Source organism: Gavia stellata, unplaced genomic scaffold (genome assembly GCF_030936135.1).
Source record: "Gavia stellata isolate bGavSte3 unplaced genomic scaffold, bGavSte3.hap2 HAP2_SCAFFOLD_59, whole genome shotgun sequence".
Taxonomy (NCBI): domain Eukaryota; kingdom Metazoa; phylum Chordata; class Aves; order Gaviiformes; family Gaviidae; genus Gavia; species Gavia stellata.
The window spans coordinates 391,519-408,704 of NW_026776859.1; the positions used below are offsets into that span (position 1 = coordinate 391,519).

Sequence of the window (17,186 nt, forward strand, 5' to 3'; positions counted from 1 at the left end):
GGGCAGCTGCTCAATGGCCACACACAGGCCTGGAGTGCTACACGAGATGCCAGGGCTCTCCAGCACAACGGCCTGTGGCTGGCAGGGACAGCACAGGACCTATGGGAAAGCCATTCCCGTTCAGAGGGGATGCGGGACAGACACCCCAGGCAGCGTTGCCGACAGGTTCGCTTCCTTTGTGCAAGCCCAGGTGGCATCTCCGGCAGATTCGGGCTCTGTTGGCCAGCGACTGAATCCCAGCCGTGCAGTGAGGCAAGGTCTGACCCAAGTTCATCCAGCCGATGCAGAGCAGTGCATGAACAGGAAGCCCATCGCACGGGCGGCTCCAATCATTTGGCTGCTCCCAAACTCTCTTGGTGCTTCTTTCAACAAGCCTTTGCTCAGCCCCTTGATGATACAGTCAAGGAAGAGGGGAATGATTGTCACCGTGTTCCTGGATCACAGCCTGTCCAAAGCCAAGGACATTTTCAGCAGCACCTTGTCTTCCTGGAGATCAGCTTCACCTCCACCACAGGCCCTCAGAACCTGCAATCAGGAGAAGGCAGAGGAGAAAGGCTTATTTAAGCAAGCCATGGAAGTCTCCAGATCCATGGCCCCAGGTCTTGTTGGGGACTGTAATGACCCCGACACTCACTGGGAGGGGAGCACAGCAGGATGCAGACTGTGCAGCTGGTGTCTGGGGTCTCTTGGGACCACTTCTTTGCACAGGTGCCAGGCCAACAAAGGTGATCTTTGCCTGAATCTGGTCCTTGCGAAAGAGGCAGTGCTGATGAGGGATGTGAAAACCAGTGTGAGCCTGGGCTGCAGTGACCATGAAATAGTGGGGGAAGAGTTTAGCCTCTTCAGGAGACTTTTAGTGCCAGGCCCATGGGCAGCAGAGCTCCGTACAGCTGGTCTTTCAGGAAAGCATCTTCAAAGCACAAGACATGTCCAGACAAATAAGCAGGAAAACAACCAGCCATTTCAGGAGAGCAGCTTGGCTAAAGAAGGAACTCATTAAGAAGTTCCATAGAAAAACAGAAGCATTCCGGAGGTGGATGCAAGGACTCAGGGACAAATTTAGAAATGGGGATGGCTTTAGGGAAGCCAAAGCTTCCCTGGTGTGGACCCTTGCAAGAGGTTCGAGGGCATCAAGTGGAGCTGTTAGCCCTTCCAGAAAGAGTTTTAGGAAAAAACAAAGAGAACGTGTGGCCACTGCTGAACTTAGAAAGAGCAGGTGTAGACAGCTCTGAGATACTCTATATCCTCTTTGCCTTAGTCTTCCCCAGCAAGGTCTCCCAAGCCTTTGCGCCTTGAGGCAGGACTCTGGAGGAAAAGAACCAGCAGTGGATGTGGAACAAGTCAGGGGTCACTTGAGCAAGCGCAATCCTTTCTGGTCACTGGGGCTGGAGGGGCGGCATCCCAGGGAGCTGAGCGAGCTGGCCTTTGTCACAGGGAGAAAACTCTCCATCACCTCTGAAAGGTCATGGAGACTGGGGAACATCCTGATGACTGGCAGCACCTTTGTACATTGTACGCACCTTTCAAAAATGCCCAAGGGATGAGCAGGGGAACAGAAGGCTGTGCCCCCGAGGACGTCCACTCGCGTCCCCTTTCTGGGTGTCTGAAAGGAAGGTGACGGGATTTACCCAGGGGAGATTGTGCCTGGCCAGCCTCTTTGCTCTTTCTGAAGAAAGGAGAGGATTGCTGCACGGGGGAGAGCAGTGGTTGTCTTCTACCTGGAGGTCAGCAAGGCTTTCGCCAACATCCCCCACAATATTTGATGTTAGGATATTATGGTCTGCATGGGGGGATAGGTAGATGGGTATAATCCGTCTGGACAGGTGGGCTCAGAGGTACGTGGTCAATGCGTGGTTCTCTGCCTGCAGGCATCTAGCTAGCAGGGTCCTGCTGGGGTCTACCCGGCAACCTGCCCTGTTTAACGTCTTTTTGATGACCTGGAGGAGCTGAGAGAGGGATTATTCATAACATTTGTAGCAGAGACCACATTGAGGAGAACAGACACTACACTGGAGGGCAGGGTGGCCATCCCAAGGGACACAGACAGGCTGGAGGGATGGACCAATAAGAACCTCATGGGGTGACAGTGATGTGGGCAAGCAGGGGTGGTGGATAAAATCTTCAAAGGAAGAGGCAGAGGCATCAGGCAGTGTAGGACAGCCTGTGGTGGGGATGGCCCCGTTGCTGGGGCTGGCACCTCCCAACAGAACTGAAATCCTTGTCCTTTCGACTATGGCCGCTGTCTCTTCCACCGAGGTCCCCAAGAGGACACCAGGTCCCTACAGCTCCAGCGCTTTCTTGCCTCTGCACCCACCCACTCACTCCATAGAGCCTCAGAGGAGTCCTCCTGCTGTCCTGCACTTGGCATCACATGCCCCCACATCTCACTGCCCCCAGCAGCAGCCCTGAGCATGCCATGAGGGAACAGATCCCCATTCCTAGGGGGTCAGGGCTTGAACATCCTGCTTGATCATAGAATAACAGAATCACTAAGGTTGGAAAAGACCTGTAAGAACAGCAGGTCCAACCATCAACCCAACACCACATGCCCACTAAACCATGTCCCGCAGTGCCACATCTACTCGTTCCTTGATGAAATGCATGAAGGCCTTTCACAGTTGCCTCCACATTTGATTTTCCACCTGTAACCAGTGCCTCTGAGGTCCTGCTTCAGCAGTCCCCAGGGATCGTCCCTTTTCTGGTCATTCCCTCCATGGCCTCTTCAGCGATGGCCCTCGCTGGGGCCCACTAACACCCTCAGAAACCTGGAGGCTGTGTGCTGACTTTTACTTCTCCAGAGCCTTGTTCAACCTTCCTGCAGTATCTGCAGTTCAGGAACTTGGCACCAGAGGGCTCCTTAACATGCAAAACTCACTAACAAGCCAAGGCTCTGCGCAGAACTTTCCCTAATTCCTCAGTCCTTGTGGGGTTCATTTGAGAGGTTTGCGGAGTGTAGTCAAAGTGAAAAGTTTTCGATACTCAATATCAGTAAGAAACAATTTCTTCTCTTTCCAGTTATTCTTTTTCTGCTTATTCATTAAGTGATGTCAGCAAACTCCAATTCTTATTGACACAGAACACCTCCTGATAGAGTCCTAATACCTATGGAAGTCAAGACCCTGTACGTCAGACACCCTATGGGCAGCCTTTGTCCCTCCCTCCAACCCCACCAGTTCTCTCATCAGCCACCTGGGACTCGCAGCACCTTTCTTCAAATTGGAGCTTTCTCCACTGCAGTCAGTAGCTGCATGTTTCAGCCCATGGACACCAACTCCCACTTGCTTTATTTGGAGAACGAGCTGCACGCAGACACAGAACAATCATTCTTTATTCCAAAACCCAAAACCAAAAGAAGGCTTGGTTTGATAAAAAATAAAACACACTCCTCTGCTGTACATTAAGTCCACCTGACCTCCTGTGGAGTCCACTTTCCACAGTGGATGCCCTTAGGCCAATAAAAACATATGTGGGAAAGACCTTGGTGTAATAATTGGGTAAGAAGGCTTTGACACTTGTCTGTAAATTCTCATGATTTTTTTACAGGCCATGGCCATGGACCAGCAAGGTAATGACACTTTCTCTCCCTCTATGTAAACACAGATTTATACATCTTGTCCCTTTTGACTGGTAACATTTGGGTTTCCTCAAGTAGCTACTGATTTGGTTCCTATCCACTGATGGCTGTTTTCCTCTCGAGTCCTGCCTTGGGGCACCAAGGCCTGGGAGACCTTGCTGGTGATAAGAGCACATAAACTATCTCAGGTCTATTTAGACCGACTCTCACTAAATTTAGGGGTGATCCCATGTTATCTGTACTTCTTCCTTCACTGTCCCTGAAGTAGTAACAGCTCGTTATGGTGCCCTTGAACTCACTTTCAGGTTTCAACTGAGTTTTGCTAGAGACCATTTCCGTGCTTGGAGGACGTTGTCCTTGAAGACCAGCTGTACGGAGCTCTGCTGCCCTTCAATGCTGCTGACCATGAGACCCCACTACAACTCCCCACAATAGGCCAAAGTCTGCCCCTCTAAGATCCGGCATCTGCAGTCTCTATTTTCCTTCCTCACTCTCCTCGGGAGCTGGGACCCCACTATTTCAGTGTCACGACAGAAAAGGCTTACGCTGACCTTCAGTTCACTGGCCAGCTCTTCCTTGCTGGCAAGTGTCAGATCCAGGCTGGCATGACCCTTGTTGGCCCATCTGGCAGCGGTGCTAAGACGTTCTCCCAAGACACTCCAGAAGCTGCCTGGACTGTCTGCATGCTGCTGCGTTCCTCTTCCAGAAAATGGCAGGGTCATTCAAGTCCCCAGTGAGGACCAGGCTTCTACATGCCGAGACTTCCTTGGGGTGCTTAGAAAAGTCTATGCCAACTTCCCCACCGTGACTGTGGGTTCCTCGTCTCCCACCACGATGTCACCTTCACTGGCCCCTCCTCTGACCCTCACTCACAAGGGCTCACCCAACTTGTCCCTTGCCCCACAGAGGAGCTCCAGACATCCCAGCGACTTCTTCCCTCTGAGGGAACCCCACCCCAGGTCCTTCCAGCCTGTCTCTCCTGAACAGCCTCTGCCCATCCATTGCAGCACCCCAAGCTGTGTCACTTGTCCCCCCATGCCTTGGCCGTTACTCCATGGATGTCAAAAGCACAGGCTCCAGCTCGTCCTGGCTGTGCCCTGGCTGAGGGCATCAGTGCGCATTTGGGCTGTAGCCCCTCCGGTGTAGCCCCAGGCCAAGCTCTGACTTGTCTTAGGGAAAGCTGGTACCAAGTGTCCAAGACCCCGTCTGTGCAAAGGCTTTGCTTCAGAGCAGAGATGTGCGGGAGTGGACCCCAGATGGAAACATCAAGCTGAAATGGGATGCCAAGAGAGTGAGCAAACCCTGCTGTGCCAAGGCCAGAGAGAAACAGGGCTGGGCAGTGCAGCGCAGAAGGAAACGGGTTTTTTGTCAGTGGTGTCTGTGCTGCCCCTGAGGGCCTTTGCCAGAGGTGAAGCTGATCTCCAGGAATGCCAAGGTGCTGCTGACAGGCCCACTGGGAAAACTCTTCCTTGACTATATTATCCAGGGGGAGAGTAAGGGTTGGTGGAGAGAAAAACCAGCGGTTTGGAAGCGTAGGCACACGCGTGGCGACCCCGGTGCGATGAACTTCCTATTCCTGGACTGCCCTACATCAACTGGCTAGAGAAGGGACAGACCTTGCCCCACGGCAGGGGTGGCAATCAGTCTCTTGCACAAAGGCACTGCATCTGTCTGCAATGCTGTCTGGGGAGTCTGACACACACTCGCTCTGAATGGGGATGGCTTTCCTGTGTGGGGCTATTCCTGTCACTGCCAACCGCACGCAGCTGTGTGTGAGAGCTGTGGCATGTCGCGTAACATTACAGGCTTGAAATTGGAATTAGAGTAACTGCCCTGAATTATCCCTATGTGGGGATGTTCTTGAAATCACGCTCGTTATAGTCAACGGAGATCTAGTAAAGCTGGCTCAAAACCTGGCTGATGACAGGTGTGTCAAGGTCCCCTTGGATGGAAACTCCAACAGTGCAGCTTTTAAAGCATGTGTGCCAATGGTCATCCTGAGTCATGCTGCTTCTAACAAGACCATAATTTCCCCAGTGGGGTCTGTTTTGCCCATGACAGCAATTGGTAAATTAAGTGGTCAATAAATGGCCCTCCTCGGGGTCATGGATAGAGGTGTTACACTGCAGAGGGCCCAGGAGAGTCCCCTCTGCTGCCCCACCATGCCCCAGTACGTCCCACTGGCCTCCAGGTAGGGTATGACCCCTTCACCACTGTGCTCTCAGCCTCATTCTCCACCTGGTGTTTTGCCCATCTGTCTGATCGTCCAGACTGTAAAGGCCTCCCTTGGGTACAAGAATACCGAGGGAGACCATGGCAAAAGTCTTGCTGCAGCTGAGGTAAATGCCATCCACTGGTCTCCCCTCATGCACAAATGCAGTTACTTCATCAGGAAGGCAATCAGGTTGGCGAGGCATGATTTACCCTTGGCAAGTCCATGCTGACTGCTTTTGGACGCATTCCCTGCGTTGCACTTTTGGCCCCTTTCAAAGGTGGGGGCAACGTTGCCTTTCCTCACTTACAAGAGACTCTACCGATCCCATGTCCCTTTCCAAGGGATATTCCAAAGAAATATTGATCTTCCCCTGTAACTTCATTACCGCTTTCCAGCCTGTGACATGGTGTCTTGAATTTCTCTAGTTTTTCATATATTTGCACCTGTCCAGGATACAGTGACCATTTCTAAAGTCATCTTTTCAGATGCAGACTGCCCAGACAAAGGCCTTTTCCATGATTCTCCAGTTTTCTCCTCCCCTTATTCTTTGTCCATCCAGATACCTCTCACCTATGCTGCTGCCTTGAGCTTCAGGGAGTTAAAAGCTTGCCTGTCTTTCAGTAGTCTAATTGTCTCTCTAGCGTACTCTTTAATTACGTCCATCTCTGTCTTCTTGTACCTATCAAAAACATTTCTGATCAGATGATCCCTTGTAGAGAGGCAACTTGTACTGAGCATATGGTTACAGAGTGTGTTTTACTGTTTATGAAAAGTCATCATGCTTTAATTTTCTTTCCTTACAAATAGGAAAGACTCTTCTGTGCCTGTGTGCAGCCAGTTCTCGAAGGAGAGCGGGTGGGAGATGGTGCCATGGAGCTGTAACCTCCAGCTGCAGACTTCAGCGGAGAAGTCTGATGCAAGGAACAGTGATGTAAGCCCCAGGAGGCCAAAGACAGAAATGGCGAGGTTGGGGAGGTGAGGAGCAAAGTTGTCCATACAGTGTCAGACCCCAAGGGACTGCTTTTCCTGCCTGTCCAGACCTCCTGAGGAGACATCCTGGCTCAATAGCACTTGGAGAATGCTGCTATCACCCCTTCTCTAAACTGAAAAGCAATCAAAAATATCCTTGAAAATATTAGATGCACTTTGAAATCTCCCTCCTTAACTACACTATGGCACCTCTCTAATTAGCTGTACAAGTCTTGAAGACTTGAAGAAAATTACAAGAAGAGACATGGCTCGTTAGGGCTTTCTGTATTCTAATGAGCCCCACGGTGTATTTGGTGCTGAGTCCGTGAGCCTCAGATACTGAGAGAAGATTGAACAAAGTGCTCAAGAAGTCAGAAGCAAAACTCCAAGGGCCTTGAAGCATTAATGGGCCCCACTGAGGGCCATTCCTGACAAAGCCTCCCCAAGGACTTGTTAGAGCAGAGAATTGGAGGCCATGATTGCAGGTAGGCAAAGGCACTGGGCAGGTGGCTCTCATGCTGAGAAAACCCTTTGTTTCTTTCATGAAGCAGAAAGGCCAAACCCTGGGAAGGCAGATCTTGTCCCTCACGTGTGGCTCAGAGCTCTTCTTGGGGGCAGTGGGATGTGAGGGTGAGCAATGCCAAGTGTAAGAAAATTCTATGACACCTCCTGGCCTCCCCAGGCAGGGGAAACAAAGTCCAGAGCCTCAAAAGAAAGTTTCTGCTGGTAGGCCTCAGTGGAAGAGGCAACTGCCATGGCCAAGGGGACAAAGACCTCGGTCCTGTTGAGGCTTTTAGTCTCTCCAGAGCCCTTGGCCCGTGCCTGCACCTCTTTCCCTTCAGGCTGTAGACACCCATCTTGCTTTCCCACCTAGCTCTCACCCCAGCATTTCTAGACCTTCACGGATGTCTCTCCACCCTCACTGGCTTTTCCTTGAAACACAAAGTCATGGGATGGTCCAGACTCCCTCTGGATGACCTCTTGCACCACAATGTAACCTTTGGATTAAGACTTCTTTTTCCTCACCTCCAGTATGAACGTTCCAAGCTGCACGTTGTGCAGGTTTCCTTCTCTTCCCACTACCAACAAAAGCTCCAGCCTCCAAGTTGCAGGCTACTATTGCAGTACCCTGAGCCTCTACTTCACCAGCCTAAAGAAGCCCAGGACCTTCAGCCTCTCCAAAAAACCCCCCACCCCATCCTGGCAGATTTCCTCCAGATCCTCTCCAGTTCCTCCCCATTCCTCGAGACGGGGGAACCCCACACCCCGGCACTCTAGTCCAGACGTGGTCACAGCAGTGCTGAGTCAAGGGGGATGAGGACTCTCTTGTCTGGGTGGCCACACTCCTCCTAAGGCAGCCCCGTATGCAGTTGGCCTTATTAACTTTGAGCATGCACCACTGGCTCATATGGCACCCCTTGGAACACCCAGGCCCTTCACCTCAGGGTCACTCCTGAGCTGTTCAGGTCCCAGCCCGCCCTCATGGTTGGGGTTATTCTGGCCCAAAAAAAGGACTCACAACTTCTGCTTCTAAAACTTCATGAGTTTTCTACTGCCAAATCCGAGAGCTTCTCAAGGTCCCCCTGGAGTCAAGCTCTGTTTGGACAGCTGTCAATGTGTGCATACAGATGGCCCACCAGATTAGTGGTGCCTCAGACAAGATCTCAGCAGGAAGAATTGCAGGACACTAGAGACAATAGAAGACATACTAGTTTAATGGAATCGCTGGCAAAGGTCGAAACATCCCTGTTGACAAGCTCAGAAACACCAAAGGAAGGTACAAAGGAAGCCAAACTGGGGCCAGGGAGGAAAGGGTAAAGAGAGATGGGCTGTCTGCATGGGAGGGTACAAGGATGGTCAAGGGCAAGAGATTGTGAGGAGGAAAAGAGGGAAAAAGGAAAGAAAAAGTGAAGGAAATGAAATGGTCAGGGCTGTTTGGGGTACCTGCCAAGCAGCCCTGCACCTGAATAATAATGCCTGGAGTGGGACAAGAAAGTCACAGATCACCTGACCAAACTTCCTTCTGTCTGACTTCAGCGGTCACCAGGAACCCGAGTGCTTTGCCTCCCATCCTGAAGGCAAGATCTGTGGTGGATGGAAGCACAGAATCATTCATGCCGGAAGGGACCTCAGGAGGTCTCTAGGCCAACCTCCTGCTCTCAGCAGGGTCAGCTATGAGGTCAGAGCTGGTTTCTCAGGGGATGAGTCATTGTGGGCTTTAAAAGCTCCAGGGATGGAGATGACACAAGCTCTCTGTGAAATCTGCTCCGGTGCTTGGCTGTCTTGATGGGGAGAAAGTTTTTCCTGTCTGGTTTCAGCTGATGTCCATTGGCCCTCATCCTCCCATCATGCACAACAGTGAAGAACCTGGCTCCATTTTCTTGCTGGTATCCAAGAAGAAGTGGGAAGGCTGTTATTAGGTCTCCCCAATGCCTTAATTCCTCCTGGCTTTGCACCTTGGGTGGACAAGGGCATCCTGGGCTGCATTAGGAAGAGCACTGCCAGAGGGCTGGTGGAGATCATCCTTCCTCTCCACTCAGCCCTGCCACAATTTGTCTTGCACTCTTCCCTCAGGGTTTTCCACCCTACCCCCTCACTCACACTGCAGCCAAAGCGACCATCCACATCTCCCACCAGTCCTGCCTTGTCTTCTCATGAAAAACATATCCTGGAGAGCATTCTCAGCATGGTGGGCCAGGGATCACTTTCCACCTTCCCTGTAACTGAGGTCTTCTAGCAGAGGTCCATGGTCTTCAAAGGCCCCCGGTGATTACCAGGGCCTAAAATAGTGTCCCTTCCTCCAGCTGCCTGGAGGACACTCATCCTCTTCCCAACCTTCCTCAGGCAGTGCAGTGATCCTGACCAAAACACCATTGTTACCTGAAGGAGTTGGGGATCCATCTAAGAGGAAACCTGAGTAGACCCAGGCCTGGGCTGTGCTCCACGTACAGCTTGGCCTTCAGGCTGTCTTGTGCAGATCATACTCCTGGGTCGCAGAGTAAATTGGATTGTGATGAGAAGTCTGCAGGAAGCTCCCACCTGGTACCAGTGATTAGGCCAACTGCATGTCCTTACCTATATCTAGAACTGCCACAGCAAATTCACAGGTGAACTGCCTCTTTTGGGGGCAGTAGAAATGAGGACTTGACTTTTTTCCTTCTAAGGAAACACTGAAAGGGATCACAGGAGGAAAATGGGATCACCCTCTCCAGACGGCATCTGCAAGACTTGCTGCACCAGCCGACGAGGCAGAAGCGACCTCACCATGACCTCCCAAGCCACATGCCTGCTGCTGGCCTTTCGGCTTCTCCCATAAACACAACCAAACCGTGTGCGTACTGCCGTCCCATCAGGTACTCAGGCGGAAAGGAGATGACAACCCATATCCAAGCCCTCCTCCTGTGTGGGCCTAGCAGGTTCTTAGGGAAAGGGATTCCCACAATCAACTTGCCAGCCAGGTGCCTGCTGCTGGTCTGTCAGAGACTCTGGCAGATGTGAGCCTAGAAGCACATGTCCCAGCCACCAGTCAAGGGCTGACCTGTCAGCTACTTGAGAAAGAAGTGACCTCACAGGCCCTTTCCCAGACGTGTTCCTGCTGCTGGCCTGTCAACTCCAGAGACAGAAGTGACCTCACAGCCACCTTCACAGCCTCGTGCCTCCTGCTATCCCGTGAGATCCTGAGGCACAGCTGACCTCACCAGAGCATTCCCACCTAACTAACACTGCTGTGAGCAGAGATGGGGCTGTCCCCAGTCGGGAAGTTGGCCAGCAGCCGGGACATGCTGGTGGAGCTGTAGCAAGTGTTGCAGTGTTCCACCCCCAGCAGAATGATGAGGGTGTTCCCAACCCCAATCCTAGGACAGGTCATGAGAGAGAGGAGGAAGAGAGTTGTCTAAGAGTTGGGGACATTTCCCACTCGCAGTAAGTTGCCCAGCTCTGCATTCGTGTGAGATGCCCCACGGCGTGGGGAATGGACACGGGGACCTTGGTTCAAGGAAGCAGATCCCAGTGCTGCATTCAAGTGGTTTCCCAGGGGACATTACAGTCAACGTGAAGTGACCTCGAGACACCGTCTGTTCTATACACCTCCATGGACCCCCCAGGAATAGCTCATGGTATCTGTGCTCATTTGGGTTCCTCTCACCTCACGTACGTGATGGCCATGCTTGCGTCTCATCTGAACAATGCAAACATGAACTTCTGAGCTACTCACTCGCTGTCCCTCTGAGGGACAGTGAGAGCTGGCAGTGGTGCTGCCATGGTGCATACGGGCTTTTCAGGAGACGCAGGCCGGGAAGATGGGGAGGGGGATGCCCTCCATCTGAGGGAGCTTGTCGTATGCGTGGTGCTCCTCTACGGGATGTGCAACAGGTTGAGTGAGCCCTTGTGGGCGAGGGTCAGAGGAGAGGCCACTGAGTGTGGCATCCTGGTGGGAGATGAAGGGCCTGCAACCAGGGTGAGGAAGTGGACTAAGCCTTGTTTAAGCAACCCAAGGAAGTCTCCAGATGAATGACCCCAGGTCTTGTTGGGGCCTTTAATGACCCTGAAGGGGTCACGGGAAGGGGAATATAGCAGGACGCAGACTGTCCAGCTGGTGTCTGGGTCTCTTGGGACAAGTTCTGTGCACAGGTGCAAAGTGTGGATAGAGCTGACATTCTCTATGTCCTTCTTGCCTTAGTCTGCTCCAGCAAGGTCTCCCAGGCCTTTGTGCCTTGAGGCAGGACTCAACTCAACAAAACAACTACTGGTGAATTTGGATGAAGTCAGGAGTTACTGGAGCAAACTCAATCCTTACCAGTCTATGGGACTGGAGGGGCGGCATCCAAGGGAGCTGATGCCACAGTGAGGCCATTCTCCATCACCTTTGAAAGGCCATGGAGACTGGGAGATCTCCCTGACACCTGGCAGCACCCAAATGCTGCCTGCACTCTCTGAAAAAGGCCCAAATGGTGAGCAGGGGAGCTAAAGGCTGTCCCTGGAGAGTGGGCACCGGGGTCCCATTTCTGGCTGTCTGAAAGAGCAGGTGACTGGATTTACCCAGGGGAGATTGTGCCTGGCCAGCCTCTTTGCTTTCTCTGATGAAAGGACAGCATTGCCGTATGTGTGGAGAGCAGTGGTTGTCTTGACCTGGAAGTCAGCAAAGCTTTCAGCATCGTTCCCCACAATGTTCCTGTGTCCAAGTTAGGTCATTATGGTCTGCACGGGTGAATAAGTAGATGGGTAAAAAAAAGAGTTGGACGGTCAGTCTTGGACGGACGTGGTCAGTGCGTACTACTCTGTGTGGAGGTCTCTAGCTAACAGGGTCCTGCAGGGGTCTGTCCTGTACCTGCCCTGTTTAAAGCATTTTTAATTACCCAGACAGGATGGGGGAGTGCTTTTTCATAACATTTGTAGATGACAGCATTTTGAGGAGAGCAGACACTACACTGACGGGCAGGGCTGCCATCCCAAGGGACATGTGGGACGTGGCTTGATGGGCATGGTGTTGTGTGGTGTGGGTGGAGTTTTTTTTGTTTGTTGTGGTGGTTTGGGGTTTTTTTGGTTTTGTTTTTGTTTGTTTTTTTCTGTAATGGTTGGACTTGATGATCTTACAGGTCTTTTCCAACCTTAGTGTTTCTGTGTGATTCTGTGATTCTGTGTGACATAGATGAGCTGGAGGGATGGGCTAATAGGAACCTCAAGGTACGCAATCAGGACAAATCCCAAGTCCTGCTCTTGAGGTGCACTAAGCCCCTGCAAAGACAGAGGCCTGCGGCTGCCTAGGTGTAGGAAGCAGCTCTGTGGGAAAGGCTCTGGTGGTCCTTGGGTTACCGTAGGCAAAACATGAGCCATTCTGCAGAGAAGGGCAACAGCATCCTGGGCTGCTTGAGCAGGAGCACAGCCAGGGGCAGTGATGATCTTCCTCTACTCAGCACATGTTAGACCACATCCAGAACATTATACATGGGTTTGGTGCACCCTGATGGCAGAGAGACAGTGGCAAACTGGAGCCAGTTCAGCAGAGGGCCAGAAAGATGGTGAGGGCTGGAGCACTTGCCCTGTTAGGAGGGGCTGAGGGAGCTGGGCTTGTTCAGAGTGGAGAACGGAGGGCTCTCAAGGGAGGATGTAACAGCCTTGCACTGCCTATGGTGAGGTTTCCAAGAAGACACTGTGGTGTAAGGCACAAGTACAAGAAGCAATGGGCGTCTTCGTTCTTGGGGAACAGGAGAGGGTCAGGCTTCTTATAGGGAGAAGCATCGGATGCATGAGGACAGTGAGACATGTGAGGACTCTTCCCAGAGAGTGTGGGCTGCCTCCATCCCTGGAAGTTTCAAAGACCCACATGGATAAAGCCATGAGCAACCTGGTGTGACCCTGCTTTGAGTAGAATGTTGGTCGATAGACGTCTTGCAAGGTCCCTTCCAGCCTGAATGGAACTTTCATCTCTTCTCCTTCATGTCGTCAACATTAGGGAAAGCACTCAGGTTCCCTCTGACTTTGGAAATAATTCACAGTGGGTGCAGGGCTGCACCACAGGAGCCCCCCGGGGTGGATGGTGACAGTTCCCACCAGCTGTCCATGTCAGGAAGATGCAGGTGACGCCACAGAGGGGACACCGACTGGTGGTCACTTCTCTTGCAGGAACAGGATGTAACAGCAGAAGGGAGGCAGGACGAGAGGGCCCATGAGGTGAAAAAGCGCATCAGAGAGTTGGCGCAGTCCCGATGACACCAGAAGGAGAAGGAGATGCAGGTGACCCGGCTGGGACAATGCTTCCGCGGTAACATCTGCCACACGCACACAGAGACAATCAGAGGTATTGGGAGGTGGTGGAGTGGGTGCGAAAGGTGCCTGGGAGGGAGGAGAGCCCGGGGGGGTGGGGGACGGAGATGGAGGGGAAAAATCCGGGCTGTTGGCAGTGAGGACGCTCCTGCTGTGCAGGTGCTTGTGAGGTCACTGGTGGCTGAGCAGGCGGTAGGCCAGGAGTATGCAGGTGGCTTGTGGCCCTGCTTGTGATGTCACTGGTGGCTCTGCAGCAGTTATGGCAGGCGCATGCAGCGGGCTTGTGCAGGTGCTTATGACAACACCTTGTCCGACTCTCCTGCTCCAGGCCGGCTGAACTAGAGGAGGTTGTTCAAGGCCGCCACCCAGCTTTGCATCACCCACAAAGGAGCTGGCAGTGCGCCCCGTCCCATCTTACAGGGGGATAAAGAAGACATTCAACAGTGTTGGCCCAAGTGCTGGTCACTGAGGGATGCCGCTAGTAACTGGCTGCACGGAGGACTTTGTACCACTAATGACACCTGGGTCTGATCATCCAGCCAACCTCCCACCCTCCTGAACGTCCAATTTCTCAGCCCAGAGAGCACCAGTCTGGCTATAGGGACCCGACGGGAGACCGTGTCAAAGGCCTTGCAAAGTTCCCTGTGCACAACAGGCCCTTCTTTCCCTTGCCTACTTTGGTTCAGCAATCCCTTTCTTGTCCTTCAAGTACCTGGCAATGGCTGCAGGAGGAGGCGTCCCATCACCTTCCCAGGGACGGAGGTCGGCTGAGCAGCCGGTCATTCTCCCAGTTCTCATTCCTGCCCTTCCTGAAGATGGGTCTGACGTCTGTCTTTTCCAAGGATGCCAGAACCTCTCTGATTGCTCTGGCACTTTTGAGGGCACGGTCCAGAATCACAGGCAAGGGTGATGTAGCAGACAGGAGCATTTGCAATGATCCTCTCCAAGGCAGCTGAGCTGAATCTCACTGGGATGGTGGGAGTTGTTGCTGGAGGCACACACAGAAATGTCAGGGCTCTGTCAGGCGCCCACAGCCGAGCTGGCCTCGTGCACTCATCTTACACACAGGGGTGTTCAGGGGTGCGAGTCTTTCCCAGTGCTGGAAACGGTGGTTGTGAGGGGCTAGTCAGTGATGATTGCCCGGGGCAGTGACGTGGTTTAACCCCAGCTGGCAACTAAGCACCTCACAGCTGCTCACTCCCTACACCTCCAGGTGGGAGAGAGTCAGAAGGGTAAAAGTAAGAAAACGGATTGGTTGAGATAAAAGAGAGTTCAACAGGTAAAGCAAAAGCCGCGCACGCAAGCAAAGCAAAACAAGGAATTCATTCACTACTTCCCATCGGCACGCAGGTGTTCACCGTCTCCAGGTAAGCAGGGCTCCATCACACGTAACCGTTACTTGGGAAGACAAACGCCGTCACTCCAAATGTTCCCCCCTTCCTCCTTCTTCCCCGAGCTTTATATGGTATGGAATATCCCTTTGGTCAGTTGGGGTCCGCTGTCCCGGCTGTGTCCCCTCCCAACTTCTTGTGCACCCCCAGCCTACTCGCTGGTGGGGTGGGGTGAGGAGCAGAAAAGGCCGTGACGCTGTGTAAGCACTGCTCAGCAGTAACTAACACAGCCCTGCTTTATCAACACTGTTTTCAGCACAAAACAAAAACATAGCCCCATGCTAGCTACTATGAAGTAAACGAGCTCTGTCCCAGCCAAAAGCAGCGCAGGCAGCTCTCCCAGGGTGTCCAGCGAACACGGGCACAGAGCAGACCCTGCTCTGCTGGGCCCTCATGTCTGTCCCAGGAGGCCTGGCTGTCCCAGGACACTGCTGCGTGCCCCCACCCTGCACACTCACACTGTTTAGCTGTTCACTGGTGTTTTCATCTGCGGGACACTTTCTTGGGCACGTTCTTGAGCGCAGCTTTGGAAGAAGACCTAAGCCTTCAGGCAGTGCCCTCAGGAGAACCCCTTTCATGATGGAACCGCTCTTAGGGAGGCCAGCTCTGTCACAGAAGTGCCCATTGCCTGTCCCTGCCTGCGGTCACACGACTGCCACGCAGCAGGGCTGTGACCAAGCTGCCAGGGCAATCAGACCTTACACCAAACCCAAGAGATCACAAGGAGCGTGCGGAAGTGAGAAGAGAAAACCTCAGGAAGACCAAGGGCTCCCTGGCAGTGCTGCCATGCTGGGACTCTCTTCCGCTCCACCTCTGCACACAGGAATTCTCCTGCAGATATAAAAACATGTCTTGGAGGAAAGAGCTCAGAAAGCAAACTGTCAGTGCAGGGCCCTTTATTTTCTTTAAACGCAGAGGGAGAGCACGGGTCCACATTGACACAGGCACTTGGTCAGAAAAGAAAAGCAGAGAGTCAACTGGAAAGGGGATGACAAGTGAAACACCACGACCAACAACAAAAAATACAGATGACAGGCTGAGCCTGTAATGAGTCACGTTATAACAGCTGTGCAGAAGAACATGGGCAGTATATAGCTTCAGAAATACTTCCAGTCATCAGTTTCCACAGTGCATCCTTGAACTCCTGGTTCCTCATGCTGTAGATGAGGGGGTTCACTGCTGGAGGCACCACCGAGTACAGCACTGCCACCACCAGATCCAGGGATGGGGAAGAGATGGAAGGGGGCTTCAGGTAGGCAAACATGCCAGTGCTGACATATAGGGAGACCACGGCCAGGTGAGGGAGGCACGTGGAAAAGGCTTTGTGCCGTCCCTGCTCAGAGGGGATCCTCAGCACAGCCCTGAAGATCTGCACATAGGACAGCACGATGGAAGCAAAACACACAAATGCTAAACAGGCACTAACCACAAGAAGCCCAACTTCCCTGAGGTAGGAGTGTGAGCAGGAGAGCTTGAGGATCTGGGGGATTTCACAGAAGAACTGGTCCACAGCATTGCCCTTGCAGAGTGGTAGTGAAAATGTGTTGGCCGTGTGCAGGAGAGAATTGAGAAACCCACTGCCCCAGACAGCTGCTGCCATGTGGACACAAGCTCTGCTGCCCAGGAGGGTCCCGTAGTGCAGGGGTTTGCAGATGGCAACGTAGCGGTCATAGGCCATGACAGACAGAAGGGCACACTCTGCTCCAAGTAAGAAGAAAAGGAGAAAGACCTGTGCAACACATTCTGGGTAGGAGATGGCCCTGGTGTCCCAGAGGGAATTGGCCATGGCTTTGGGGAGAGTGGTGGAGATGGAGCCCAGGTCGAGGAGGGAGAGGTTGAGGAGGAAGAAGTACATGGGGGTGTGGAGGCGGTGGTCACAGGCTACGGCGGTGATGATGAGGCCGTTGCCCAGGAGGGCAGCCAGGTAGATGCCCAGGAAGAGCCAGAAGTGCAAGAGCTGCAGCTCCCGCGTGTCTGCGAGTGCCAGGAGGAGGAACTGGGTGGTGGAGCTGCTGTTGGACATCTGTTTCTTGGCATGGGGGCTCTGTCCCAAGAAGGAAAAGAGAGGGAAAATTCAGGACAGACTTCTCTGAGCAAAACCACTCCATTTTTCATGGAAGCCACCCCCCAATTGACATGCATTTCCCTTCTCTGCTTTGTGCCGGCTGAGTGTGCTGTGAGGAGCAGGACCTCTACTCTACCAAGGAGTCAGCTTGGCTCTGCTGCAGTGGGTACATGGGAGCTGGTTTGTGACAGCTCCGGTGTTCCCAAGGGA

At 52.8% G+C, this 17,186-nt stretch overlaps 1 protein-coding gene across 1 annotated transcript; it reads right to left on the minus strand.

The window, feature by feature from the left end:
- Positions 1–15,968: 15,968 nt before the first annotated feature.
- Positions 15,969–16,934, minus strand: LOC132321350 (olfactory receptor 14J1-like). Its single transcript, XM_059834857.1, has one exon. It carries the CDS (start codon positions 16,932–16,934, stop codon positions 15,969–15,971), a length of 966 nt encoding a protein of 321 aa, XP_059690840.1.
- Positions 16,935–17,186: the final 252 nt, after the last annotated feature.

Bases quoted from the DNA above. Each gene is read 5' to 3' on its own strand.
- LOC132321350 (XM_059834857.1), bottom strand. From the start codon at position 16,934: ATGTCCAACAGCAGCTCCACCACCCAGTTCCTCCTCCTGGCACTCGCA.